At 40.5% G+C, this 21,686-nt stretch overlaps 2 protein-coding genes across 2 annotated transcripts in view; both read right to left on the reverse strand.

Annotated features, from left to right (window-relative positions):
* The window catches only part of LOC129374617 (lipoprotein lipase), a 9,758-nt gene extending 9,320 nt beyond the window's left edge, over window positions 1-438 (reverse strand). Inside the window, exon 1 of the mRNA XM_055053123.1 lies at window positions 1-438. This exon is cut by the window's left edge and continues 16 nt beyond it. Coding sequence (XP_054909098.1) covers window positions 1-125 — 125 coding nt within the window. The 5' untranslated portion in view covers window positions 126-438.
* Window positions 439-7,356: 6,918 nt separating this feature from the next.
* Window positions 7,357-15,441, reverse strand: lpla (lipoprotein lipase a). Its single transcript, XM_055056441.1, has 10 exons — window positions 15,177-15,441; window positions 14,313-14,518; window positions 12,974-13,153; window positions 12,396-12,507; window positions 11,434-11,676; window positions 10,780-11,022; window positions 10,062-10,182; window positions 8,895-9,077; window positions 8,698-8,805; window positions 7,357-8,598 (listed from the first exon to the last, which is right to left on the reverse strand). The coding sequence occupies exons 1-10, from the start codon at window positions 15,280-15,282 to the stop codon at window positions 8,547-8,549; spliced, it is 1,554 nt and encodes a 517-aa protein (XP_054912416.1). The 5' UTR covers window positions 15,283-15,441; the 3' UTR covers window positions 7,357-8,546.
* Window positions 15,442-21,686: the final 6,245 nt, after the last annotated feature.

Consider the following 21,686-nt stretch of genomic DNA (forward strand, 5'->3'; position numbering starts at 1 on the left):
ACATAGCATCCCTCTTGCAGACTGAACGTCTTCCTCCATTTGGACAAACAAAGCTTTCTGAAGCATCTGATCTCAGGACTCAGTGTTACATAATCCACATGACTCAATACAAATAGCAAATGCATGTCATCGGTCTGATTTCTCAGTGTAAAGCACTGGCTCTGTTGCTGGACAGCAGAAAAATCCTGGCATCAAATCAAATCCTCCTCATTTGCTTTTATCTGTCACTTCCTGACAGTGACGATTCTGCAGCCGCCCAGGGCGGCATCTGGCAGGGGACAACATAAGATATGAGAGGTCACCCACGGTCCCCGCTTGTCTCTCAGGGTCCTCAAATCGTAAACCCAAATATTAGCTTTGATAAATCAAACACATTTTCTCATTTCCTTGCTGTTATCTGCCGATGATCAAACAAACTTAAGAAATAGGAATCAAACTTTTTTCATATTTTCCAGTTTAAAGTTCAATTTGTTTGCACAAACAAATTGAAGGTTTTCATTCAACTTTTTCTCCACACACATTTTTTGAGAGAAAATGAGGCCAAAATCACAACAGCAACAAACTGCCAGTGTAAAAGTTGTTTTCATGACGCATTTTGCTCCAAACCAGCAAGCTGATTATTCTTTCTACTTTCTGAATGTTTCCTTCTGAAATAATTCCCCCCATTGTATGAATAGCTTTGAGCAGTACTAGATAAAGATTCCAGCTCATCCACATTACAGACAGGGGTTTTTATTTCATTTAAAGTCCAGGCTGATTAAAGTGAATAAGATTCAAAAACAGCTGTAGCTCCGAGTTTGCATCAACTTACAACCTGAGACCTTTGATCTACTTCTGAAAAAAAAAAAAAAATTCCTCAAGGCTAAATGCAGTTGCATGCTGTTGAAAGACAACATGCTCACAGATGAGTGAATGCACTTTAATTCAGTGCCGCTAATTTTGTTTCCCGGAGTTCTGGCACTGGATGCAAGACAAGCCGGGCAGGAGGCCAATGAGGTGATGGTTGAGGTCCCACGATTATTGCTACGAAGGTCAGCTGAACATAAAAGTTCATGACCACATGCTGGAAACAGCCGTCATGTGACAGGCAGGTTACTGCAGGAGGATTATACTTAAACAGAATGAACAAGTTGAAATTACAGCAACAACAAAAACAACAATATATTAATGTGTTGTTTAAGAATCAAAGTAGTTTTAGTTAATATCAAGCTTTTAAGCAACTTGTTTAAAGGATTTCACATTACTCAAAACTGTACATATTTACACTGAATTGTAGTTTTGATGAATATATATAGTTTTAACCACAGCATTTTGATTTTATATAAACATTGCTCTGTTTTATTTAAGAACATTATAGTAATATTGAGCGATGGACTTGCAACCTGACCAGGGTGAACTCCTCATCTCCAATGGCCGCTGGAAATAGAAACCAGGCTTCCTGCACTAATGCAAGGATAAACAGGTTTGGATGATGATTGATTGAATAGAAAGCAATGTTTTGCCAGTTAGTGTGCTTGACAAGACGCATCAATCTTTATTTATAGGGTTTTCACAGCAATAAACTGATAAGACAGTGAAGCGATTTATAGTGAGCTCAAGAAAAAGAACTTAAATGTTACAAACTGAATGAACCACAGAGGAAACGTTGGAGACAAACCAACAAGACCACTGGGAGAGTTACAGGAAGATCTGACTAAAATGGCAAAAAGATAAATCGAAATACAAATAAACAGTATAAACATGTAGGTGATGATTAGAATAATGAATAAGTGATCGATGCACTGATGCAGAAAAGCTGTGAAGGGAGAAAAGAGTTGAGACACTGAGACAAACCAATGAAAGATGACTAGCAATTTAAATATCATAAGAAAAGTGGGAGCAGAAAAAGACTTGCACACTGAAAGAGTTATGTAAATAAATGTAAAACACACATGCACAAGAAAAACGGCAAAATACCAAACCCCAAACGGAAAACTCAAAAGAAGTTCTCATGTCCGGTAAGAACATTCGCCCTGAACTTATCCTGGAGAATCCTAAGGTAATCCCAGTCTACAGGAGATTAATATTCTCTTCAGAAAGTTCTGGTTCAGGTCCAGAACTGAGGAGTTCCCTGAAAGCGTCCAGAGAGATGTGTCTTCATGTGATGCAAACTCCCAGTGGATTACCCCATCTCCACTGATAAGGCCAGTCACCCTGTGAAAGGAGTTCATTTCAGCGGTTTATATCCTGCTGGCTGAAGAGCCGTTATCCTTCTTCGAACATGTCAACACTTTCTTCGAAAAGCAGTGACAGCATTTGTTTTTCCACCCCTGGTGCTGCAGTTCGGATCCGATTGGTCTGGGCTTTGCAGGGGAGAGACTCTGACTTGAGGAGGAGAGGGAGCCGAGGAGGAGAGTGAGTCCGACGCCAGAGCGCCGCGGCGGAGATTTACAGGCTCCCTGGAGAGACTCTCATAAGTTTGCAGAAAATGCCTCTTGATTTTTATGATCTTCCAGGACTTATTTCCAAATCTTATTTCTAGGAATGGTTTGTTGGTTTGCACAAAACAGATACAGTGAGAGCAGAGAGAAGTAAACAGCAACTTCTCCCTGCAGGTTTCATCCTGCTATTTCACGCAAACACTTCATAGAAAGAAACAAGTTCAAATACTTTTCATATGTACACAGCTGTGAGTTTAGTTCATGTGGTTTTCTTAATCAGATGCAGTTGAGCCCAGAATTATTCAGACCCCTCTGCACTGTTGATGTAACATTAGAGATACTTTTACTTCACTGTTTTACTCCTTACTCTTTGGCACTTTTGCTTAGAAGACTTGTTCCTCTTTTAATTAAGAGCAAGAAATTTGTATGACATATTTCAGTAACAGATCAACTTTATGTCTGAGGCATGCAAACAGGTCACCAGTCTTTGTGGGTTGATGTGGTCAGTCCAGACAGCTTGAACTTTTCTGTACACGTAGTGATTTTTCATTCCGGTCTTTTTGTGGTAGTTTAGTAGAGAACATGAGCATCTGTGAACGTTTGCTTATGTTCAGCTTCTGTAATAGACTGATGGCTGGTTCAGGTTGTGCACCATCTCTGACTCCAGAGTAAAGAAAGATCAAAATGAAAAATCCTCCGTTGTTGAATCCCATTATGGTGGTTTAAAATGATGACACTTTGTCGTCTGACTCTTTGTTATGCAGTGAATGCAGTGAATGCATCCAGTGAATGCATTGCATTCACTGGAGATGGCAACGGATGGCCTGCACACAACTTGAGGTAGATTTTTAAAGCTTTGGTGTCGCTCATTAAATCGGGCCAATAACTGGATATCAAGGAGTTTTTACTTTTTGCGGGATAGTTGTTGTTTGCGGCTGGTCTATGCAAACCTTTTGGAACAAGGAGATGAAACCATTTGGCCCAGTAAGCCTTTAGTCCCACTGCCTTTTGGAAGCAGACATCCAGAGAGACAGACGGGAATCCCTGTTGCTGGAGGAGACACATGCGAGTCAACTAGAGTGCAAAGGAAGAAAAACTCCAGTATTTTTATGAGTGTAATCAGCCTGAAAATATGCCTGGCTTACATCTTCTTCTGGGCAGCTTTCTCTTCGACTGACTTCAGCTTCCTTCCTCTGAAACTGTGGATGTTCACTTCTGAGCAGCGAGTTTGTGAATTTAGCACTTTCTTTTCACTTGTAAAAAATTTAATGAACACATAAGGCTCTTATATGGGGTTTATTGTACAGCGAAGTTTTGTGAAATGTCAGAAAATGATCAAATCTCATTTTATAAAGAGTGAAAGAAGCCGATCCCTCGATGGTAAATCTCTCAGTGCTGATAATATGACATGGCCAGATGTCTTATCTTTTTGGATTTACTTTCCTAAGTATTCAGGCTTGGAAAACTTGTCAAGCCAAGTCAATGTTTTTGTCTAGATGATATAATCACTCGAGGATCTGATCAGCTCCAAAGCATCTGTCAGCAGAAGGTGAACTTGAGCTTCCTGACCACCACATTTAGCCAACGTAAATACATTTTTAAAGACTCTTTCATCTGATTTCAGTTCATTAACTTCCTCCAGTTTCCAAGCATTGTTTGGTAACTTTCCAGCTTTTTTCACAAGTCACTGGAAATCTCTTTGACGGGAGAAATGGCCGACAGCAGCGCTGGGGTTACATATGGCCTCCTTTGCATTAAAGACAGCTCTCCACTTTATTTGTACTGGATGCTTTGAAATCTCTTAAAGGTTTTGTATTTCATCACTAATAAACCTGAAGCATCTGGTAGAGAGAGAAGAGGATAACATTTATCATAAAATAAGTGATTACATTTTCTGTGATAAGTGCAGCAGCCTTTGACAGACAAAAATGCATTTTTTTTATTATTATTTATTTTCTCTTTTTCTTTTTTTTATAATTTTTCTATATCTCACAAATTGTAGGAAATAGGCTGCTAACAATAAAAAAACAGATAATAAATGGACCAAATTTCTTGTGTACTTCACATTAATTAAAAACTCTCCCCTGTAGACAGAGAACTGGTGCAACATTTTCAAAATATAAAATTCTTTAAAACTATTTAGTTGAAACAAATTCAGCCATTTGTGGGCCGGGATGAATCCCAGATGTTTCAGGATCATGACAACACCTCTGAGAATCACCGAAGGCCTATTATCTCCTCATGTGACTAAAAGTTGTTAAATGACTCTGCACTTAACACCACTTATTTCGTAAACGTTTTCCAATCAAATGTTCAGGGGAAAATAAAAAAATAATCTTTCCCAGCCCGCAGCTGGAAGAACACAACACTTGAAATCAGAACTTTAAGTGATATTTGGACAGCTATTAACATTGTCTCCCTGACTTATTTGTGTGAGTTGTGATGTTCATCGATTGTTTTTAATTTATTTTATTCTTTTAATGAATGCCACATTGTGTTTATAACTTTTAGAGGTATTGTTAAGTTTATTGTTGTCCTTGCAGTGCCTCAACTCCTGTTTTGTGCTTGGTTGAAGTTTGCAGAATGTTTCTTTTTGCTTTTTCTGGCCTGTAATGATGTTATTAGTGACCTAACATTTTGTTGAGACACAGGATTCTGGACCAGGCACTTTTGCTCTGTCTATCCTGGTTTTCTGATTGCATTATTTTCAGGGAACAAGATGAACATGTCAGCTGCTACGCTGTTGACACCCACAATTATTAATTAATTATTCCTTACTGACCAAATGAGTAAGATAATCTTCCATCTGCTTTTATAGGTTCAAATTATGTTTCAGAATTTTTTCTTCTTCCCCCCACTCATATTTGGTACAATTGGTACAGTTTCATTACTTTTAGATAGAATTGGTTTTCTGGACTACAGCGATGAAACGATGGACATAGGATTGTCTTTCCGTCAACAGGCCTTTGGAAAAGCAGCTTTTTTCCAGCATCTTGCGCTTCCTGTACCAAGCAAGAGCTAAAAACGTAAGCGTTCATGTTTTTTATGCTGCTATAGGTGCACAAAAGACATCTCTTGATAAATAGAGCTGCAATGGATCTGTCAGAGATTTTCTCTGTTTTTTTCTTCACATTGTCGCCTTTGTTACATTTAAATGATCGTCAAAAACTTATCAGACAAATATACCCCAATCATTTAATTTCAGAAAGGAATTAAGTTATTTAAGCTTCAAATTGGTCCCATGTGAAAATGCAGTCACCACTCTTGGTAAATTATAAGTAAGTTGTAATTGACCAAATTAATTGAGTTCGGTGACACTAGCCACACACAGGTTTGGTTTATTGAGACTGTTATGGTCTTAATGGATTTTTTACGGTTCCTGTGATTTGGTTCTGTTTTTCATGATTTTGCATATTTTTTGTGCAGCTCATCATAATTTCTGCTTAGTGCTTTTGTTTCATGTTCTTGTTTTCTTTCGTTTTCCAGCTTTCCTTTTTTCCTGGTTTATTTGGGAGCTGCACGGTAGAGCTGGAGTCTTCTCTGTGCGTACGAAGTTTTTAATTCGTCTTGTATCATTCATAGATAGGTAAATCTATTTAGCTATGTTTACAATTAATGTCACAATGTTTGAAATTAACCCTGATTAGTGGTGTACTTCTTGAAACAGCTGCTTGGCATCGAGAAGGCTTTGGGTTCGAACTCTAGGCTGGGTTTGTAGGTTTTTTCTGGGTACTCAGATTTTCTCTCACATCTTCGGTTTCCTTGTCTCTCTCTGCGTTGTTTCCCTATCAGTGTGTTTATGTTTCTTTGTGATGGACGGATGACTTCTCCAAGCACCGGGAGAAGGCCACCAGGCCCGTTGTGACCTTACATGGAGAAGTGGGTATGGACAATGGATTGATGGTTTGCGTATATGAAGTGCAAACCCTTGTCAAGAGGAAGCTGCGCACTGACCAAACCATAAAATAACCTCACATAACCTATGTATCACGTGACTGAGGAGGGAGATTTATTTTTTGTTAAAGTTCAGACTATTTCTGAGTGGAAAGCTGGAATGAAATAACCCCAGATCTTAATTCTTATGAAACGATGATTGCTTAACAAGGATGTTTTCGTATTTTTCACATAACTGTAAACCAGTGGAACTTTAACCCATTATTTACTTGGCACCAGCTACGTACATCAACACATGGCACTGTCCTGACTGCGAGAAAAAGGATTTTGTTGAGCAGCTGAATCTCTACACCAAATAGCAAAATGGCAAAATCATGCCATTTGCACATAGAAATGATCTGTTTCTGATTGGAACCAGGCTTTCAGAAACATGCACCCATATTGCACATAGCAATCTTTAGTACTTCCTGTAGTAAATTTGATCTGTTTTGACCCGCGACTTTTAGCCAGACACCCGTTTTGGGTTTGTTTCAGAATCTTGGCCTGCTGGAAATGTAAAAAAAGCATCTGGTTCTTGGATATTTGTGAGTTTGTGTGCATACTGCAACCACCTTTGAAATCTCCGGAAGAGACGGATGTCATTAGTATCCTTCATGAACCAAGCCTTGTGAATTATCGGTGTTTAAAGGTCAATAGCTACACACCCTCAGCTATTTTACAAATGCCATGAAATTGTCTTCAAGAATTTCCTGATACTAGATAAGAGCTCTTACCCTCATTATCTTGCTCAGATTTGCAGATGCTGTCAAGTTGTTGAGAGGTGAGATGAAAAGGCATGTATACTCATATGTATACTCATATGTATACTCATATTTTGTTACAATTTAGAGTCTGTTTTTTCCAATATGGAAGAAAATCAGGGTCCACCTGATGAAAACACCACTTACACAGGCCCTGGGCAAACGTCTGTGCAAGCCCACAGTCCAACGTATTTATAAATTCAATCATTTTTTCAAAAGCAACTAGAGCAGGAGAAAATATCTTGATCTGGGGTGTAGCTCTTTATTATACCACTCCTGGACTCTTCCTGTGAAACAGTGTACCGGATTCCGGTTCATTAAAAAAGTCAATGCTGGATCAGTCTAACCAACGCTCCCGAAGCTTTTTCCATGGAAAACATTTTAAAATGCTTCATATATAGAAATACAAGCAGCAATGCAAGCCTGCCAACATATATTACAGCTTCATATACAAATATATAAATGTACAATCAATAAATACAGTGCGAAGTCTTCTTCTTGAGATGTAAGGTGAACATTAAGGCTTGCTTGGTGATATTTTTTTTCTTCTTTCAGGCTCAATTTGTGCCTCTGTGTAAACTATGAGTTGGAACTCTGTTTCTGGATAATTAAACGAATCGCTGCGACTTGTTATACTTAAAAATACTCAAATGAAAGAATGCAAATCACTAAAATGGTGCAGCTTGACCATTCTTGACATCTCAAATGCTGAGCAATGACACAAAACGCAGCAAAATCAAAGAACAAACAACACTTCAAGAGATTAGGTGTTAGCATGTGGCTCATGTTCAAAAAGAAAAGATCGCTGATCGCTGATTACAGTATTTACAAGGAACACTTTGATCGACTTCAGTAGATAGCGAAAGTTTCTCTGGTCCCTGTCGATTGTTGGTAAATAGTGGTTTTTAAAAAAAGTAACTGTGGTCACAAAATCGTTGATTAGAAAACAAACGCAGAAATGTGCCATGATTGTGCCTATCACTAAGAATCATTTACAGGTCATCAATAATCCCAGTTCACATAGGCAAAGGAAACACAACATTTCAGGGTTCTGAAGTTACATGAAAGTCAATAAACACAGTTCATACACGATACACAAGCACAAACAATGATTACAAAGCAGCAATAGCTACTTAAAATGGACAGTTGTTTTTTTTTTTTTTTAAATAACAAGCACATCCTCAAAACTGAAACCGGTAACTTTTTTTTGCAAGTGCAGAATTTGAAGAGGGACACAGGAAGTCAGAAGAAGACTGATTTCATAAACTGCGGATGAGGTTGGGTTGGTTTCAGGGCAGAAGTAGGAAGACAGAATCATTCACTAAGTGTCCAGGTGTCCGCAAATGGTTCCCCAGTGTTTCTGTGTGCTGTCCATCTTTGGTTGCGCAACTAGAGATGGATGAGGAGACCGGTGAGCAATTTCAAGTTTTCTTCAAGCCTCGTTCTGACCAAAGAGACTACCCTGCGTCTTGAGTCTGTGCATCCTGGCGGGAAGAAAAGATGAAAACATCAAGTTCAAACGCTGATCAGGGTTTAGGTTCATTAGTATTGAGTCTGTTGGGAGATGAGTGACGGTAACTTACTGTCTTTCTTTACGGCTCAGTGTGTCTTCTTTTGATTTGACAAAGACTGCATTTTCCCCTCCCCTAACAAGGTAAGCAAACTCTCCTTCTTTTGCGTTAAAGATCACCCTGCAGTCACACAGATAAAATAAGTTCGGTCAACAATAAACATTTAATTCTTGAGTAGATAAATGTTAGTATAAAGACAAAGAACTCACTTGGACTGAGTCTCGCCACATTTGATGCGGAGCTTTCGGAGGTGAAAGTTGGTGCTCCCCCAAAGGTCGGTCCAGCTGAAAAGTGTGTCCTTCTCCCAGCGAATCTTGACGATCATCAGGTCACCGATGTCCACGTCGGTGGTGATCAGGAAGGACGAGGTGCTGTTGCTATCAAGGGTGGCCCTGATAGGATAAAGGAGGAAATATGTTCAGAGATCGGCATATTTGATTAGTTTTATTACATGTAAAGATTCACAGAGAAACTGGCTGCTGATCAGAATTCTCTTCACAGTAGAAGTAGTGACTGAAGGAAGGAGATTGAAAATGATCTCTTTTTAGTCCCACTGAGTTGTTGGAATCATGAAAAGCCTAAACGCTGCAAGAAGCTGAGGTAAAGTAAGGGTGTACCTTTGCTACAGGGAAAACAAATGGACAGTTGGCTGCTGTAAACCATTTAGATTATCCCTTCTGCAATCCTTTTGGTTTTGTTTGATAATATTAATGAAATCCTGTTTAACTGTGAAACATCACTCATTCTCTAACACACACAATGTGACATCTCCTTCGTGTCCTGCTGTACATTATCAGTAATTGACCGTAGAAACACTGTTAAATGAGTAATTTTACAATCTAACATCACATCTAACATCAAATCTAAGATCACATCTCTTTCCTCTCAAATATTATGTTGTTTTTAATATTAAAACTGCAATTGTTTGTTGAAATGAATATAGAGGGAAGAAAGGAATACATTTTGTTATAGTCCACTTCTGTATTTTGAAGTATACAAAAATTATTAGCATGAAAAGGAGCAAATCAAATACACTGATTTTTGTATTACTGTTGCTCTCATTTTAATTATAGATACCCTTAACCACAAATATATGTCCACAATCTGCTGATGGATTTTCAATGATGCAAATGAGAATTTTGTTTATTTCAGTCGACTATGAGCATTTCATTATTAGGACAGTTGCACATTCAGTTTATTTTTCTTGATAAAAAAAAAAACTGCTCATAGTTCCTTAAAAATGATCTAAAATCAGAAGTGGGACGTTCTCACAAAACCTGAAACCTGAAATCGGTTTCAGACCCTCATTTCCACCAACATATGCTGACGAACAACACTGTTGCTAAATTGCTGTATGCTCAGCTTCATGTACGTACAGGACAAGCGGGATGTCCTCCTTCTCTCCGTGGGTTCCATACAGTGAAATCTTGACTGGCTGCTCACTGAAGCTCTGTTTCACCTTGCTGAAGAAGTGTGCCTTCACTTGGTAATGGAAAACTGCGAGATGGAAAGAAGATTCACTCTCAGAGAAATTATATATTTCTATTTAGACTTTATTTCACCTTTCATAAGAGCTTCAAAGACAGATCAGCATGTTCTTGTTTGGCATGCATGTGCAGAGCCTTAAAAGCTCTTGAAACAACTTGCTATTTATCGAGTAAATGTTAACACGTTTGCTGATTTGTGATTTCTAAAAAAACAAAACTTTTCCACTGCCAAAGACATGCATAGGTATCACTTTACTTCAACATACTTTAGCAACTAAAATACCCAGGACCTCATAAATGCAGGGAGCTTGTGAAGCTGTATTAAGTTTCCACAATCACGGTCGGGTCCAAGGAGACGCATTTACTCTAAGCGTATCGAGCCACTGTAGCTAATATTCTGAGGATTAATTTTTAATGAAGGCATGTGCACACTTTAACTCCCAGTAATGCAGACTAAAGCATGTAAATCCAGGAAGACTTTTCTACTTTTCTCAGATGTCAAATAGATTTCCTTTCTGTACCTGCAGTCGACATTCAAGAACAAATTTTCCTCTCTGTGAAAAAGTCGAGTTCACTTTAGTGTCACACCATTTCTGCTGAAATTTACCTTTGTAAGGCATCATATCCCGAGTCTTGAGGAACATCCTGGCACTGCGGGCCGTCCGGACCTTGTTGATGTTGTAGCCAAGCTTGTTGCATCGGTTCTTCCTGCAGCTCAGGCACATTCCCTTGTTGAAGGCGTCCTTGGAGTTGCAGCGGTAGGCCATGCTCTGCTGCTGGGTGTTCAGCAGCGAGTCGATGAACAAGTGGATGGAGCGCTCATGGGAGCATTTGACAAGCTGATCCATATCTGCAAACAAGAAGGCAAGAAGGCTCTTCGTTTTTTGCAGATAAATGCTGGTGAAGGCAGAAAATTACTTCCTTGGGTTTGTTCTCCTTTTTTCATTCATAGACAGTCACAAAAGAGGATGCAGAAGGCATCCGAGGCTAAGCTCTGATTTCTAAAAGCATGAAGCAACAAAATATCGAGGAAATACACTTGATATTTTGCTCACTTTGTGTTTTTAGCTTGGAATGTTATGAATGGAGGCAAAAACACTTTAACCTGCAACCATTTGTTTTAGCAAGTACTTGACTGACTTCTCACTGAAATTTCTTAACAATATAGTATTCCTAAGACTGGTATACTTTTATTTAAAAAAAAGGTAATTAATGCAAATCTCATTATCTCCAGAAGCCTGGAAGGTTTTGAGTTACATACTTTGGAGGCCTTTGATCCCTTCTGATGCAATCCCCAGCAAGGTATTCTGGATGTCACAACCCGGCTGGAAGGTTCCTCCATTGGGGTAAATGTCAATGTGGCCCACTGGTCTCTGGATGCCAATGCTGCGGTCTGGAGAGCCTCTGGTATTGGTGTGCAGGACGTCCACAAACTGGGCATCGCCTCTGGACAGAGTGCTCTGCTCGTCTGCGTGCTCGAAGGTGGGGCCGGCGGGATCCAGACCTGGGCACGAGAACAAAACAATCGATTAGCTGCGGAGATAAACGTGATTGGAGGTAAAATGCTACCATTTGGATTACTTATGTTTCAAAGCATTAAAGGCCTGAAAGTCTTTGATGGAAGACTGAGGTCTGACCTCCTTATGATTTGTGCAGGCAAAAAAAAGAAAAAAAACCCAAAAAACAAATCTGATGGTGCTTAATGGCCCACTGCTCTCAGATCTAGTAAATACACCATTATTTGAAGGAGGTCAGAGAGATTTTAAAGCTGGATCAACTTCATAGAAGCAAATTGGAGCTCTAAATCTGACACAAATCGGCTGCATGCACACACACAATGGAGGCCTGGAATGTGGAAGGTGACCGACTCATACATGAAGGTATGCATCAACAACCTTAAGAACTCAATTTAATACTAAAATAACCAAACAGCCTGTTAAAAAGATTTTGAGTTACAACATTTTCACAACTTTATTGGGTTCTTTTAAATGTAGACTATAATCCAACGTTCCTAACATGTCAAAATTTTAATTATTTGCCTGTTAATTTTTCAAAGTTCTCAGCCTCCTTTAACCATTTTTAGCATATAAATAGCATAAATCTAATACTTTATATGAAGTTATGTCATTAACTGATGGATTCATGCTAAATCAAAAGTGCAAAACCCTTAAATCAAATTGCTGACTTTTTCAAACTGCACAGGAATCCTGGTATTTAAGTCACCTGTGATCCTGCTGATCTTATGGTCAGTGAGATCTCCAGCAATGCCGGCCACATGTGCTCCCAGACTGTATCCCAAAAGATGAATCCTCTCCCAGGGCAACTGCAGCTCTTTCTGCAAAGCAACAAAACAGGTGAGACGTGTGCAAGGAGCGCCGTAACACAAGCGAAAGGGAAACCTGCAGAAATGCATGCTGTACTTGGAAAGGCTCTGAAGCATTCTGCACTCAGGAAGAACGTGGGAAATAATCCAGATAAAGAATTTGGTGCAATTTCATCCTGTGCCAAATTCCAGACTGCGTTTAATCATTTGAAGTTGCGTAAGTAAAGGGAAAGCGTTAGGCTGTTGCAAAAGCCGTGCCCTTGCTGACTCTAAGCCTTGCAACCATGGCCGCAGACATGACTATAAAATGTGTTTATAGCCATTTAAAATCTCATAGCGTAGACAAGCATAACCACATGGCCTCATTGGAAAGAGAGAGCATTAAGGAGCAGATTTTAGTCGCTGAACTCAACATAGTCGCATGTTATATTTACAGCACTCTGAAAGCCAATGCAGAGAAGGTGATCCAATAGCTCACCTGCAGCCATGTCACGAACTTGGCCACATCTCGACCAACCAGCTTGGTGTAGGCTGCGGAGGTGGGGTAGTGCTGGTTGGCGCGGGTCAGCCAGTCCACCACGATCACGTTTGCAGTCGGCACACGTTCATACAGGGCGGACACCAGCTTGGGCACCCAGCTCTCAAACATCCCTGTTACCTGCAGGGCAAAACATAAAAGCAACAGGTGAAACTGTGACCCCGCATATGAACAAAATAAATAAATGAATATCTCCTCAGGGCATTTTGCAAAGGTTTGCAGATAAATGCTGATAGTCATGTTTTGTGCTGTTGATGCCTTATGTTTCAAAGAACTGTGAAACATAAGATTGTGTCAATGTAACCAAGTAACAAGGAATCGACTGGTATGAGAATCTTCACAATTCTAAATATGAGAAACACTCCTGAACATCAACGTGGTAGGTGCTTTTAAAAGGGAAGCAAAATCACTCAAACTGCTGCTAAGATTATACCGCATGTAATAGTTAAAGTATTACATGCGGTAATACTCAAACTAAGTATTGCATCACAACTTTTGTATTTTGTATCATAAATATTGACTGGGCTCTACTTTCTAAGAGGTTATTGGACAGTATTTTATCCCTTTTGGTTTGCCATTCTGCATCTTAAATGCCCCGCACATGAAGTGAGGTGCTTAATTAGTCAGGCTATCTGCTCTGATAGCCAACCTGAAGTCAGCTGATGAACAGACATGCTGATCACAGCATTGTGGGATTTCTTCATTTTCCACATCACAAACTGCCCGTGTTTCCTGAGATTTTAACTATTTCCGAAATATTCCAAATTTGTCTTTCTTGTAAGCAGAGCTGTGTTTTCAGCTGGAGAAGACTCAACTTCTCTTGCATTTACTGTCAATATTTCTTATTAACACTGAGAGAGATCATGTTTTCATTCACATGTATGTAACAAAAAAGTATTTTCTATATTGTAACCAGTTTTTGTTTGTTTGTTTTTTTACTGCCATAGTAGTTTAGCTTGTGCTGCAGCAAACATGTGGGTGACGACATGGTCAGGTCAGTGTCTGAGGTCAGCTGCCATATGGCGTGATTTATCCAGCACTGCCTCTGTGTTTTGTTGGAGACTGGCCAAGGTCTCATCAGGTTCAAATTGTGCAGCATGACTGGTTTTAAATCCAATTACAGCAGAAGATGTATGCATGGACTGTGTGCTTTTCCCCCTCCGCAGCTTGTGTTTTTTGCCATCATATGTTAAAGGATTTATACATATTTCTTTATTTTATTTAAAAAAAAATTCTGCGCAGAAGCTTTGCGTGCCAATGTAGTTTCAGTGTCACTAACCGTCCAGCCATGTATCACAATGAAGGTCTGGGTTTCTGGGTTGAATGCGCACTCGGTGATGGTCTCTGGTCTGCCGGCCACCATGTAGCACATGTCATCATCCGGGAGCTCGGCGGTGCGCAGGGAGAACTTGGACACGATGTCGGTGAAATCCGTCATCCATTCAGTGGTGGTCGGCACAGGCGCGTCGGTGACGGTGCGGTTCGCTGTTGCAAAAGCAAACAGAGCGCAGCGGATCATTGGGGTTAATCTGTTCTGTCTGTAAACAATTAGGATTTGTTCACAGAGAAGCGTTTCAAACGTTGATTGTTAATAAAATAAATGTGTGTTAAGTTAATTGTGAACTTTTTTGTGTGTTTGTTTTACGCAAGAGCGACTGGATGATGCGTGACAGTGTCGCCCCCTTTTGTCCCTTTTCTGAAACTTTACCGGGAAAACTTCATTTATTGACACACGACAGCATTTTTACATTTTAAATCAAACCAAACCAGTTTTCCTTTAAATGAAAAAAGTCGCTCTGATTCTAATCTCAACGCGCAAGCGGTGCTCAAAGTGAGTAAAACAGCTGTGTTTTATAATTCAAAGAATAAACCTTATGGTGTGAAGAAATTATTTTCTAAATCAACTTCAACCGACGTTTCCTCCCTATTCTTATCTATCCTCAGACTCAAAAAAAAAAAAACAGCTCCTGCTTGCCGCTTTTCTTCACGCACGCTGCTGCATGCGGACCTGCGCTCTTTTTAAAGGCGGGTTATTACGGGTCAAAAAGCGAAGCCGCTCGCAGCGGTAAACCTGCTGTCCGCATATTTATCCCCTTCACTTGTTTTCTCGTTCTCAAGCTGCATGAATAAACGTGGGTCTTACCAAAAGCGGTTGAGTTGGCGGCGGGTTCAACATCCGAAGAAAAAGTTGCGTGGATGTTTCCCAAAGTCATCCAAATAGTCACAAAGCAGATCATCTCTTTTCCCATGTTGTTACTGAGTTATTCTTTTGATTTGGGTTTTTCCGACTTTCAAAGTTATTGTTGTTATGATTGTTTTTGTTTTTTTTTTTTTTGGTTGGTTGTGGATCCACTTAAACCCAAAGCACTGATGACAAAGTGGTACGCTGTTTGCGGTTTAAGGGTGAAGTTGCTTATGGTCTGCAACAGTTGCTGCTGCAGGTCATCTTAATGGGTGGCTTATTTGAATACTCGATTCTGATTGGCTGGAAGGTTTTTTGGGGGGCGGAGACTAAACGCTGTCCCAACTCTGAAAAAAAAAAAACTAAGGAGGTTGTTCATCCTGCTGTGAGGAAAGTGGGGCCCCTGGCAGCCAAGCAGAAGGTTTCATTTACAGAGCGCCATTAATGTCAGCTCCCAACTGTCTGGTTTTAGTGATACACGACACTTTCCTTTGATCTGCTGCCAAAATGATGTGGTAATAGGTGTCTTTTTTTGTGTGTGTGTGTGTGTGTGTGTGTGTGTGTGTCATGCACTGGGATAGTCAAAGGTTTGCAACTAATTTAAAAAGTACAGTTTAAACAAGTTAGAGACAGAAAACCTCTTTTCTTGTGTCAGAGACATTTTATTTTTAGGACAGCAAGGTTGTTAGCACTGCTGCACTGACTGCAGAAAAACAGGATGGGATCCTGGCCAAGACATTTTCTGCAGCAGGCTGGTTTTCCCCAGGTACTCTAGTTTCCTCCTGCAGTCCAAAAACATGACTGTTGGGTTAAATGACCTCTTGAATTGGTCCTTGGTATGAGTGTGAGTGTGCGAGGTTTGGTTGTTTGTTCAGTGTATATTTGACTGTCCTGTGATGGACTTGTGACCTGTCCAGGGTGAAGCCCAGCTGAAACCGTGCAGAGATATGTGGCAGGTTCAGACAACGGATGTATTTATGCTCAATTCTTTCATTTTATAAATATGAATATAAATATCTAATGCTGACAAATGTGACAACGATGGAAGAGATGCACCCAAGAGACCTGCAGCTATAATTGCAACAGAGGTTTTTACTTGGTTTTAAAAAACACACACACAGTATGATCGTCTCCATACTGCACACTACTTTGTATATCACACAAAAACCCAAATAAAATGTTAAGATTTTTTTTTTTTTGCAACATGTTAAAATGTGGAAAAGTATAATTTTCAAAAGGCACTGCAAAGATGTGCAACAAGCTCTAAAACAAAATCTTGATATGATATTAAGAAGTTATAATTGGGAGATTATGGCATAGGACAAGTTTTCTCTATTTGTTCAGAACTATTTCAGTTTTCTGTTTGATTGAAAAATCCAAACAGCCGTAGTAATTTGTTTCTTCTGACCCATGCTCACCACCAGCCCTGGACCCAACCCATCACCCACCAGCCACATCAGCAACACATATTTCCCTCATGACGTATGCTGTACTGTTCATCTGAATTTTAAAACTCACTGCTCTGCGGTAGCTCTAAGGTCCCCAAACCCAAGCAGAACAAGTGATGGACATTTTTGGCAGAAAGCTGCTCCACTTCCTTCGGCTCCTTCATGTATCCTTCATGAATCGGGAGTTTAAGCCGTGAGCCATGAGAACAGTTGTCCTGCAACTTTTAGATGTGCCTCTGCTGCACCACACCTGACAGGAATAATTAGGTCATTAGCAAGGCTCTGGAGAACTGATCTACACAAGGAGGAGGTAATTAAGCCACTTGATTCCAGTGTTTTGTACCTGTGGCACATCTAAACACTGCAGGCCCTTGAGGACTGGAGTTTGACACCCCTGTAAATCTAGAGTGTGGACACTATAATCAGACGCAGTCTTCTCATTCTGAGAAAAACATTCACGGTCCAACTGGCAAAGCTCCACTGCTTTGCGGGGCCTCACTGTAAGAGTGGGGGCCTCAAGCAGCTGCTCTGTTAGTGTGAGCATCATGTTCTATGGCATCCACCGCTGGTGGTTGCATTGTTACCCACTGGAGAAGGAAGACAGATGTTTCCTGTGTACATTAACAAGAGGCAAAGGTTCTTCATGTTGAGAGGACTGTGTCACCTGAAACACACAATTTGACTTTTACCAAAAGCAGAAATTACAGGGAAGACAAAGCTGAGAGGAACAAAAAAAGATTGAAAAAAAAAACTGTTTGTCTTTCCCATTTGTATAGAGGATGGGGCATTGTTGGTGGTGTGCTTTCATACTGGGGCCCACTGTCTGATAATCCGTCCATACATTCAGGATCTCTCACATACATGAGTGGGTGTGGTACACAGTTCCACTTTCTCATTGGCTGACCGAGACTGAAAAGGTTGTCCAGAAGAAACCCTCATACCTCTTGAGAAGGACATTCTCTCCTCATATCGGGTCACGGGAAATAAAAACAAGATGTGGATTCAGACACCATGCGCACTCTATGCCTTGCGCTTCAAGCGTTTTGCCCCGTCAGTTCACAGAGCCAGCTTCAGAACAAAACATGAGTCTGGGTTACGAGATCTTTGAGTTTAAAATTGACTGTTATGTCATTACATCACCCTGAAAGCAAAAAGCAAAGATTGATGGAGAATATAAAGGAGATGAAGGACTTTCACGATATTGCACAGAAAGATGCCCCGTTTCTTAGCTGTGGCAATAAAGTGAAAAGTGTCAAATGTGCTGTGCAGAAATACAGACGTGTGACAAATCCTATCCATCGCAACAATTCAAATTCAAAAATACTTTCTTGATCCCAAAGAAAAATTAAATGTCACCGTCATATCTTGAATGCTGCACAAAGCTCATGCTTCTTTCATTTTAGTCATTCAAAACCCCAAATTTTATTTTTTAATCTTCTCAAACAGTTTTTATTCAGGGTTTTTGCCACAGAAAGGCCAACACAGCTACATTTTCTAAAATTTGGCATAGAATGGATTTGCGACTCACAGAACCGTGATTGGGAACTTACTTGAGGTGACAAACTAAACTTGGTACAAAGGAACTTAAGTAACTCAAGAACATTTCCCCCACATGATGACGCTACCAGCAGCCGCCTGAACTGTTGTTACAAATCAGGATAGATTCATCCTTCCCTGTTGTTTTATCCCAAACACGGACTCTACCATCCAAAAGATGCAGCTGAATATGAGGTTTTCCACACCAGGCATTAATCTTCGTGAACCTTTGTGAATTGCAGCAGCATCATTTTCTGGCTGTCTGCCAGCAGCGGCTCTATAGCTGCTGTAGCCCATTGACTGCGCGGTTCGACATGTCCTTCATTCAGAGATGGTATACGTTCTGCTCCAACCTCTGACATCAACAGGGCGGTTTGGCCCAGTTTGAGTTTCAGCAAGTTTCTCCTAGTCGAGATGCCTAAATCCTGCAATCTAATTGGCTAAATTGCTATTTGTGTTTAGGTTAATCTTAGGTAGCAAGGTCTGTACCTAAGATTTCTTGCCTAGTAGCATGTGAGTCAATTCTGTTGACCAGTCGGGTCACGGGGTCACTGTGGGCTTGTTTTCGATTGACACACATCAGAGGTCGAATGAGCAGCTCATGCAGGTTGATGTGAGTCACCAGCAGTCATGTGAACTCAGAGCTCAAAGCTGCTTTGGAGGAGTCAGGGGTCACAACATTTAGCTGTTCTCCTCATCTACTGTAAATGACTGCAGCATGTCTGTCTGTGTCTGTGGAGAAGGTAATGCTTATGGGTCGAGCAGAGGGTCCAACCTAGCAATTAGACAGTAGAGAAACGCCCATTTCTTAGTTTGTGATTCCAGGTTTGGTCTCTACATGACCGAGGGAAAGGCCAGCAGTGATAACCGGCTCGGCAGAAATCCTGCGATACACACCCAGCCTCTAAGTCATGTTGAACTTCATAGATGTGTGGGTTTCTTTTTAGATGCTTTACTCAGACATTTCTCAGCTGCCGGGAGGTTGTTGTGGCTCAGAAGAAATCATGTCAGATAAACACGGTGAAAGCGGGTGGGTCAGAGATAACGAGGGCCTCAGAGGCCAGCAAAGACAGCTTCGCTTTTAAAGCTCCCAAATCACTCGGTTTGCTCTTCCTTGAAGGAAATCAAAGGGATCTTGACAGGAAAAAACACAGATTGGCTCCGTTTCCTGTCGCTGCTTTTATCACGAGAGACGCTCCCAAACCCAAAGAGAGCACATTTGTTTCACATTTATCCCATCTGCTCAATCCGACTGTCTGAAGCTGCTTACCGGATCTGAGCCGCGCATCCATCCATATAAATGCTATGTGTGCCGACAGTTTCAGATCTTGTTGCAAATATTTAAATTGACAGTAAATATTTTGCATGTGTCTTTTTGTTGCCTCTCTCATGCCTGCAGGGTTTCCATGGGTTTACAGGACGTTAAAAGGCTCCCAGGAGACACTAAAGCTCTGAAGGGGAAGCTGCAGGTGCGGCTGAAGTCTTTGTGACAACATAGTTAAGTTAAGTTACACATTTTTTATGTGAGATGTAAACCTCAAGAACCAGTGTTGATGAACCTGCTGCCAACACAGCAGCTTGGAGCCAGCATCTATTTTGATGCTGGGAGAACCTAAATAAGGGTTTCTCACAACGATGCGGGTTGACTTTCTTTTTTTCTTCTTCTTCTTGTGTGTTTGGACACATGAAGTGTGTCTCTGCGTTTTAAATGCTACTCCATCCATCCAGTTTTCTTCTGAATGGCAAAGCAAAGCAAAAGATTAACTTCCCCTTTATTTATTCTCTATCTGTCAGCCCATGTCAGTATTGTAGCGGGGTGAATTCACACGTAAAATATTTGCTATCAAACTTGACGTAAAACACTGTGCAAGGCCGTCCTGTTTTTATTCTGCCGCCGGGACTCTTTGACACTGCGTTCTTCTTTATCTGTGCGTCTCCACCTTCATTTCTGTCTGCATATCTTCCAGGACACAACAGAAAACGAAAAAGACCTTCAAGAGAGGAGGTGTTGAGGTCGCATTTCCAGTGTTTGCTCCAATTAGCAGCAAACACGGTCCTTCTTTCAAATGGCTCATTCAAAGAGAGAGAAAGTCCCTCTGTGGGTTTGAAAAGAAAGAGCGTCTGCACAGCAGGAGTTTACTAGACCCTCACTAAAGACTCAATGAGACTGCAAAATAAGTTGAACAAAGGCTCTGAGAGAACATACCCATGTTTCAGTCCTTTATTCCTGGCTCGTGCCAAGACGTTTTAGGAGACACTTGTGCCGGCAGTTTAACAGCTGAGCTACTTGTTGCACAAAGTTTACTGTGTGGGAGTGCAGGGGTTGATTAAGTGCTCCAGTCATTTTTCTTTTCTTTTTTTTTTAATGATCTCACTTGTCAACACTTTGCAGTAAACAAACCAGCTTTTCAGGTGGAAAAACAACTCACAGGATACAGGAAAACAGCTCAGACACAAACACACAGAAAACTGCTTAGTAAATGTCCAAATCAAGCAAAGAAAAAAAAAACACACACACACTGCTATCCTTGAAGCATGTTATGATATAGCTGCAACTTTCATGTAATTTATTGGGATTTAAAACAAAGTAGAGCAAATTGGCAAAACTATTTTTGACATTTGAATGGAAAAGTAGAGAAAGCTTTTTTTTGTGTGTGTGATTTCTTCTTATTTTCTCATGATGTCTCATAAAGAAGCAATGTGTTTGAAGTTTGGTCTTCCTCCAGATCACCAAAATGTTGTGGAACATCAGAAGCTTACAAAGCTGGAATATCATCATTCTCATCTTCATGATCTGGGTTTTCACCTAAAGCGGTGGTGTCAAACTCATTTTCACTTCGGGCCACATAAACATCACAAATGTCCTCAAAGAATCCCGGTGACATGGCAAAATGTTTAATGAAACCGCCTTTTACCAAACTGCTGAAATATTATGGCTTCCTCTCCATTCAATGAGTACTTCTAAAAATGAAATCATATTAAACATTGCAGTAATTCGAAGTGATAAAAACAGATTTGATTTGACAGAGCTGTCCAGAGATGAGCTGCAGGCTTATAATTTGGCACATTTGACCTAAAGGCCCAGTGACATCATGTAGACTTCTGAATATGAACCAAGTGAAATGTGTAGTCATTTCAATCCCATCAGGCTTCAAGCAAGATAAAACTCCTTTAGTAATCCTAACTAGCCCAAAACAGAGAAGAGTCAGGTTGATTTAATGTCAGACAAAAAAAAAATGGCAGTTTTACACGGCGTGTGTAAGATATCTGGTCTCGTGAGCAAACACAGCGTAATGTACGTGTTTCTGGCTGCGTGTATGTTGTTCAAACATCTGTTGGCAATATGTCTCTCAGGACACACAGAGTTCCCTCTGTCCTTTACCCACTGTGACCAGTTCACAAATACCTTTAACACACTCTTGCACACAGATCGATTGTACAAGCAGTTTAGCACTGGTGTGGGCAGAACATCTGGACGTGCAGCCTG

Source organism: Poeciliopsis prolifica, unplaced genomic scaffold (genome assembly GCF_027474105.1).
Source record: "Poeciliopsis prolifica strain line A6 unplaced genomic scaffold, Auburn_PproV2 SCAFFOLD002, whole genome shotgun sequence".
Classification (NCBI taxonomy): Eukaryota; Metazoa; Chordata; class Actinopteri; order Cyprinodontiformes; family Poeciliidae; genus Poeciliopsis; species Poeciliopsis prolifica.

Bases quoted from the DNA above. Each gene is read 5' to 3' on its own strand.
- lpla (XM_055056441.1), bottom strand. From the start codon at position 15,282: ATGGGAAAAGAGATGATCTGCTTTGTGACTATTTGGATGACTTTGGGA. The intron at 13,154-14,312 runs GTTAGTGACACT...TTTGCCCTGCAG, and splicing joins TTGTGATACATGGCTGGACG to GTAACAGGGATGTTTGAGAG. The intron at 10,183-10,779 runs GTAAATTTCAGC...TCCATCTCGCAG, and splicing joins GGATATGATGCCTTACAAAG to TTTTCCATTACCAAGTGAAG.